Genomic DNA, 7,773 nt, shown 5'->3' on the forward strand with positions numbered 1-7,773 from the left:
AATATTCAAGGATCTATATTCGACTATTCAATGTGACCAGAACTACTGTTTTTTTCAAATATGACTACTTCGGCCTCATAAGTCAGAATTAAATCAAATATATCTTCGAAAACCACTGAGTTTCTACCTTCATTTATGACACTTTCCATTATGGCTGGAACATTATTCCAATTGCTAGCACTCTCTTTATATAAAAGTTGCCACAGGGGCCAAAGAACCTCACCGTTGTGTCTCGTCCATAAACGGTGTAGTTAGAGACTGGCAAAAAGTTGTAAAGCTTGAATTGATCCGAAAGCGATCCGATCATACTTTTAAAATTACCCTCGTATGATCTGGAGAAACTAAGAAACGACATATAAGGGACTGTTAAAGAGATTTCTGTCAATACGTTGTCAAATAATTCATATTTAAGAGATTTGATCCAAGATATTATCTGTCAGTTTAATGTCAGTAATTTTTTACATTTTTTTGTAAAACCTACCGAAGAAGTATTTTTTTAAACAGTTGTAATAAAGATATTTATCAGATAATGGATACTAAAGATGACACAGATTTATCTAAAGCTGTTCTAGAACCAGAGCATCCATTATTAGCTCAGTTCCAAGAAGCCCTTAAAGAGTATTTACTTTCTCAAATAGATCGTGCAAAAGAAGACATTTTTGTAATAGAGCAAGATATTACTTACAAAAACAAAGAAATTGAAGCTGTAGGAGAAAGAACGTATGAGATGCAGCAAATGGTATGTAAGCAACACAATCAACTTGAAACGTTGATAAACGATATTAAGCTCAAAGAATTGGAACAACAGAAAGAGGAGAATAATTTGATAGAAAATAAAAAAGTTCTGAAGGAGATCGAGAATAAACTGTTCCAATCTGAGAAAGTTAATAAAGAGCTTCAAGCTGAAACAAAAGCTGTAACGGATTTGAATAATCATCTCTTACGTTATGGAAGTAAATTTGAAACACAACTAAACGTGAATAGAAGAATTTTGGAGAAAGCTAGAAAAGACGACGAGCAACTCAATAAGCAAAAGATACGACAGGACTACATGCTCCATACTCTTGAAAAGGAATTATGGAAGCATGAAGCGGAATTAGAACAAATACATTTACAAGTGAGCACCAAACAGAGTGAATTGGATAAATTAGAAGAATTCGTAATAACAGAGAACACTAACATCGTAGCTAGACAAACTGAATACAAGTGTTTGATGTTATCATGGAAAGCAGCTTATAACGCTGTAGGTGCTAGATCTAAAATCTTAGACGAAGTCTCTGGAAACCTCAATAAATTGAATGAGAAATACCGGGCTCTGAAAATGGAAACTATAGGAACTAAAAAATTATGTAAACTGGAATTGGAAGAGAACGAAAAATTAGTACACTTGAAAAATAGAGCAGACCTGGACATTAAGAATATAACTAGTCAATTAGTTGAAGAAAAATCGAAGAGGATCGAAATAGAGAGTAAGCTGTTTGACTTGCAACGCGTTATGCAAGAAACTGAATCAGGACTAGAAGAAGTGAAACAGGAGGTCAAGCCAAAACAAATACAACAAGATAGAATCTGTAAGGAAATTAACGATCATTTTCTGAGAAAACAATCAATTGAAAAAGAAATATTGGAGATTATTCAAAATAAAATCACACATGAAGCGTCACGAAAAAAAGTAGAAACTACATTAGCCGCAATGCAGCATAAAAAACAGGAGGTAGGTTATTAGTATTTTTTTAAAATTAGGATGAATAATTGTTCAATTAATTCTTCAGATAAATACGATATTAATGGAGGTTGAAAACAGACACGCGAGTGTTGTAGCAGATTCTGAAGAGCAAAAGATTCATAATGAAAACCTTAATTTCAAGTACAATGATTTATGTATGCAATTGGATAAATTGGAAAAGGAAGCAGGTCAAGTGAAATCTCAGAAGGAGAAATACGAGTTCCGATATAGAAAACTACAGAAGTGAGTAGCATATTTGAACCATTTTTTAAGGGCAACTCGAATTTTGAATTTTTTCACCAAATATGCCAACAAGTGATGGAATTCTCCATTTCTCATTTTAAGTTCACAGAGTGAATTCATGAAATTGAACTCAATGCAACAGCATTAAAAGGGCCGTTCAAATGTAAACCGGAATTTTCGAATAAAAGCTCGTGATGGTAGAAGTGGATGGACTGGTCTATTACGAAGTCTGGAGCACAGCTAGGCCCATGAGCAAGAAGGATGTACAAGTATTTGTTGCGCAACGCATCATTACTCGTTTGTTGGTTGAAGATAAAGTGAAATCTGCGGGGATGAGGGCCTCTCCAAGACTAAAGTGTATAAATAGTATAAGTAGTTGGAAACTTGCTACATGCGCTGTATAAAAACTCATTTTGATAGACCACATACTATATGCAATATGGCCGAAGAATTTGATATCAGCGTAGGTAGTATTGAGCAAATAATTCTTGAGCGACTCTGTTACTGCAAAATTTCAGTCAGATGGAAGTCAGGACATGTGAATTTTGAGCAGAAATTTTCAATTCTCATGCTGGTGCACGCGTCTCTTGCGGCGGTTTCAAGAGGACTTAATATTCATCACAGACGATACTTGGGTACAATACTATGTTCTGAAGAGTTTATGGGGAAGAGAAAAAAATATGAAGACGTACCAGCTACAGCGAATGTTACACTATCAATGGTAAAGTTGTAATGTATCAATGTGTAACGTGTGTTAGGACATGAGAAGAGTAATTGTGGTTGATTTTCTCTTTCTTAACAACATAACCTCCTAACAAATAGATAAAAACAACGCGATATTCTATAAAGCCAGATCGCATACCGCTTGTTATGGAAACGTTCAACAAATTGGAATGGGAAACACTGGAAACACTTTCCTTATAGTCTCGATTTGTCACCATACAACTATTATTTATTTGGTTCATTAAAGCAATACGAAGATAGAATCCTTCGTGTGCGAATATTTCCGTTACAAGCCGGAAGGTTTTTACGAAGAAAGCATCCGAAAGCTTTCCGAGATGTGGCATAAGTGAGTAGAAAGTGACAGAGAATGAATTTTTTAAAGCAAAATTCCGATTTATTTTTGACCCACCCTCTTATTAATACCATTTATAACAATGGCTAGCTTGAAAGCAAGGATCTTCCACTAGAATTTTACACTGAGTGTTGAAAATAACTTGAGCGCGGCAGAGGATGTATGTTAGTTAGCTACAATATTTTCGTCCCCTACCCTGAGGTGTCTGTTTACCCAAGAAGATTCTATGATAACTAAGTTGAAATTTCTAGAACCTTTGGTGATATTCATACTAAATACACTGTTTGTTTACCTTCAGTCTCTGAAAACAATAACTTAGTTATCTAAACGCGCGTCAGACAGTGTAATTATGAGTTATGGTGTAGTGGTGGTGTAAACAGTGTATTCAGTATCTATCATAACTGCAGTATCATATCTACCGTAGCTTAATGGGCTCCGTAATGTGTTAATTAGGGGTCTCAATTGTAGGTTTTGGTTTTCTAGCATGGCTAGGTTATCAGCAATTGTATTGCCACTGAACCTACATAACAGTTATCTGACATATCAACTACTACTATTCCGAAACTCGTTGAGTACCTTGTAGCTTTCCAATATTAGCATTTATTCGGTGGTAGTAGAGGTGTCCTTCGCGTCCTCCGCGCTTGTATACGTCCCCTCCAAATAAGTCTATTTTTTTAGGTTCATATGGGTAGTAGATTTAATATCTAAAGTCATGTTAGTATCACTCTATCATATTTTGAAGTTTCATCATACTATCAAAAAGGTTCTTTCGGCTTGGGTTATTTTGGAAGTTTTATCCTGTGATACATTCATTATTTAAATTTCCATATTCCTCAGGACATTTGCGGCAAAAACAATTCAATTAGAGAGGTTGACAGCTTCACGAAATGTTGAATTAGGTTCGAAATCAGATTTGAGGATTGTTGAGCTCAACAAAGCAATAGACGATACACAAGAATCTATTAAGAAACTACAGTTATTTTGGCTTCGTGAACAAAATAATATTCTCATTGTATCTGGTGAACGACAGCAACAAATTCATAACATCAATTTGAGGAAGAAGGAAGTACTGATTTTGGAACAAAAGAATATGAGAATCGATGATGAAATTCAACAAATAAGACAAAATGAGAAAAAAGTGTCGAATGCAATCGATGCTCTCTCTACTAAATCAAAAGTATTATCTGAATACGTCTTCAAAACCCGAAACAAAAAGACAACTTTGGATAAAACTACTACTTTGTTGCAGGTATATTAATTCGTAAATATTTATTTGGTTAAAATTGTTTTACTTCAAACGCATTAGTCCATTCAACAGTTTGGTTATCATGACAGCTTCTAATTGCTATTGGTTGTCATTTTATCAATAGTTTGTGCAACTAATGTGGATCTATTGGTTTTATCACACGAAGACGAAGTTTGAGCAAAACGCTATATACGAATTGCGCAACCAATCTTTAAGTATGGAATATTTATATGTTCGCATTCAAATTTTTTAGAGCCAATACGAATCGAAATTAAAAGACTCAGAACTGCAGTTACTAGAGCTAGAGGCTGAAATAGCACAAGCGGAAGAAGAAAAATTAGTTCTAAGTAAAAATTTGATAGAAACAAATAGAGAAGGATTGGAATGGGAGAAAAAATTCCAAGAAGCTAGGAATACGTATTTGGATATCAAGAATGAAAAAGGAGCTGGAGGAGATACAAGTAATTTGAAAATACAAATTCACAGATTGAATGTAAGTATTTAAAAAATCATTATCATGCAGCGAATCATGATTTTACATAAACGAAACAGCTTTCGCTGCCTGTCTTTGTTTTTTATATATATCTATTATATATTATTATATATAATATTAACTATACGAGGAGTTTCTGTCAAATACTGAAAGTGCTACAGAAAATGTGAGCATTGAAGGTCAGTTTTAGTGAAACAACACATATATTAGCGCACCTATAAGATGTTGGACCGAAACGAAAATTGAAAACAAGTCAAGTCAAAACAAAACAAACATTCAATACAGACAGAGACAACGCACGAAACGTAATCACACGACCGTCTCTTACGGCTGTCACTATTGTATTCATCTATCCTATCAGCAATGAACTGTAAACAAATCAGTATATCCGTATCTAATTTTAAGAAAATTGCGAATATAAATTGATCAGATGGTAAAGTATTCGTGCGATAGCTGAAAATCTAACATTTTTTCACTCATTTCTCAATTCAAACAACAACTTATCTCATAGTGAAAAACCCAATGAAGGAAAAATATAAGCGAGTGTCACACATTCCCAATACTCACTAGAAAAGTGGAGAAAAAACTTATCGTGACGTTCAAATGAAACTCACATGAGCAGATTGGAAATGAGTAGATCAGAGTTTCTTTTTTCTACGTCCATGTCAATAAATGTGAAACATCGTAATATCGACATTCCTTGTTACATATTTACATTAACATGCACATACTAAGATAATTGAACATAGGAATCAGATTCTCATGTATTTATGATTTTCTTTGTCTATTTACATAAAAATTTCATCAAACAAAAAATATATAACCTTGCTATTAGTGATATATATTTTGGACTTAGAGATGCTCTTAAATGTTGATAACATTGATATACATTTTCTGATAAAATAAGTCGTTTTCTTAGCATGTTATGGAAACAGACCCATGTCATTTATGATGTCAATTTTTGAGAAATAAGACTGATGTATCCAAACATTTCTTTTGTTACAAGCCGCTCGTGAAATTAAGTTCTTCCCTTTTTACATACTTCTTGGTTATTTTATGTAATGAATGATAGTAAAATAATAAAATATCGTGAACATTTAGTTTTAATTATTATGCAAATAAATCAACTCACAATTTGTTGCTTTACAATCAGAGTTGTAGTAAGGAGTCTCTTGACTCATTTTTTCTTTTTATTATCTTCCTGGTTTTCCATATGCAGGTAATATATTCTGAGCTCAAAAAAGTACAGGAAAAGCTACTCTGCAACCTCAAGCATTGTATATCTAGGAGAGAATCAATATTTTTCGTATCAGAAGCAAAAGAATCGAAAGATGCTGCAATGGTAAGTAACGTTTTGTTCAACATATTGTTGTAATCAAACATTTTATTATAATTCAATAATTAATAAATTTATTATTAATTACAATTAGTGGTCCAAGCCTCATACCTCAGTTATTCACAAATTATTTCTTTCACTTATTCATAGTCATTGCGATTAATATTCTCAACATGATCTTCCAGTCCTTTCATTCTCCACTTTTTTTGACTCAATCAAGTAATTTTTTTTTCTTTGAATAACATATCTATGTCATTCCTTATTTATGAGCTACTACCATTATATCTTCAACAAAACACACCCTCCTTCTTTTCTCTCTCTGAAACTCAAACTCTTTCATAAGAAAAACATGTCGTAATACATAACACATATTAATTATTGTGATTTCTCCGTCAGTGGCATTTTGAAGTGCGAGTATTTATATGTGCCTATCATGCAACTGACTAATTTCATATTTAGTTGGTTAGATTTATTGAATTGAATGCTTTCCATAAATTTCCTACATATATATGTATTTTTTCAAGAATACAGTTTGTCATTAATAAATTAAAAAAGATTGTTAATTTTTTTAGAAAAGAATCCCAGGTAGTAAAATGCGGATGAATATTCTTAAAAAAATAGATAACATAAGGAACCAAATTAAACAGTCAGATAATGAAACAGAAACAATTAAAAAATCGATCTTATCAGTACAACAACAAATACTAGAAGCTGAAAGAAATTTGCAAGATACAATTAAGGGTAGGAGCGATAGAGAAAATCGGGTACTACACCTACAAAATCAATTAGAATCAGCCAAAACGAACAGACAATTCAAATTTGAAATACTCCTCCTAAAGCAACGACGAGCAGTTATGTACAAGCAGATAGTCAAACAACAAAAACCACATTTAAAATATAATGATGAAGATGATCTGATAAATGAATATAAGTATCAAAAAAATCAAAATAAGAAGTTGATGAAAATATTAGAATACATAACAAGGGATTTTCCTTCGAAGATAACTGTTCTGAATAGATTATATAACAGTTTGGGAATAGTTCAAGGATCTATATATACGTAGTTCTCATTATAGAATACAAGTAATACATTTATGCACTAATCAAATTTTGTTTCTCATTATCTACCCTAAACCTAGAGCAATAGCTTTCTGAGTAATTTCGACTCATATATTACACCAACTGTTGTCTAAAAATCCTTTATTATTGAGAGGTTATGTTTTAAAAGAAATTTAATGTGCAAATTTCATGATTGTACCTTTGTTAGGTTGAGCTAAGTGATGATAAATCAGTTAATCAGTCAGAACTTATATATATTCAGATGAATGAATATAATTGATTCAGAATTATAGGCGTTTCCAAATAGAATGACAAACTGAAACTATTACTGAAACCCAAGCAGCGTTTCCAAATCGAATATCTGATGCTACAAATATATAGTTTTCTCTGTTTAACGTATTTGTTTCGTAAATTTTAGCCTATTTTTTCCGCAGTTCTTCTAGAATTAGACTATTTTCTGTTATTCTTCATTACACAATGTCAATGTCAGAGAAAACGCGCGATTAACTCCGATCCTCTATGTTATCATTACCTGAAAGGGTAAATAAGCGATTTTCATTTGATCTCACTTGTGTATTGTGGAAATTCTTTAATG

The 7,773-nt window shown here is 32.6% G+C and overlaps 1 protein-coding gene across 1 annotated transcript; it reads left to right on the forward strand.

The window, feature by feature from the left end:
* Positions 1–529: 529 nt before the first annotated feature.
* LOC130444713 (coiled-coil domain-containing protein 40) lies at positions 530–7,183 on the forward strand. The gene is made up of 7 exons (XM_056779989.1): positions 530–1,571; positions 1,659–1,714; positions 1,773–1,969; positions 3,882–4,293; positions 4,544–4,783; positions 6,003–6,125; positions 6,692–7,183. The coding sequence occupies exons 1-7, from the start codon at positions 530–532 to the stop codon at positions 7,181–7,183; spliced, it is 2,562 nt and encodes an 853-aa protein (XP_056635967.1).
* Positions 7,184–7,773: the final 590 nt, after the last annotated feature.

The sequence above is a fragment of the Diorhabda sublineata genome, chromosome 5 (assembly GCF_026230105.1).
Source record: "Diorhabda sublineata isolate icDioSubl1.1 chromosome 5, icDioSubl1.1, whole genome shotgun sequence".
In the NCBI taxonomy this organism is placed as follows: domain Eukaryota; kingdom Metazoa; phylum Arthropoda; class Insecta; order Coleoptera; family Chrysomelidae; genus Diorhabda; species Diorhabda sublineata.

Excerpts from the sequence above, each read along its gene's own strand:
- LOC130444713 (XM_056779989.1), top strand. The coding sequence starts at position 530 with ATGGATACTAAAGATGACACAGATTTATCTAAAGCTGTTCTAGAACCA. Across the intron at positions 1,572-1,658 it reads AATACAACAAGATAGAATCT|CGTCACGAAAAAAAGTAGAA; the intron begins GTAAGGAAATTA and ends TCACACATGAAG. Across the intron at positions 4,294-4,543 it reads AAACTACTACTTTGTTGCAG|AGCCAATACGAATCGAAATT; the intron begins GTATATTAATTC and ends CAAATTTTTTAG.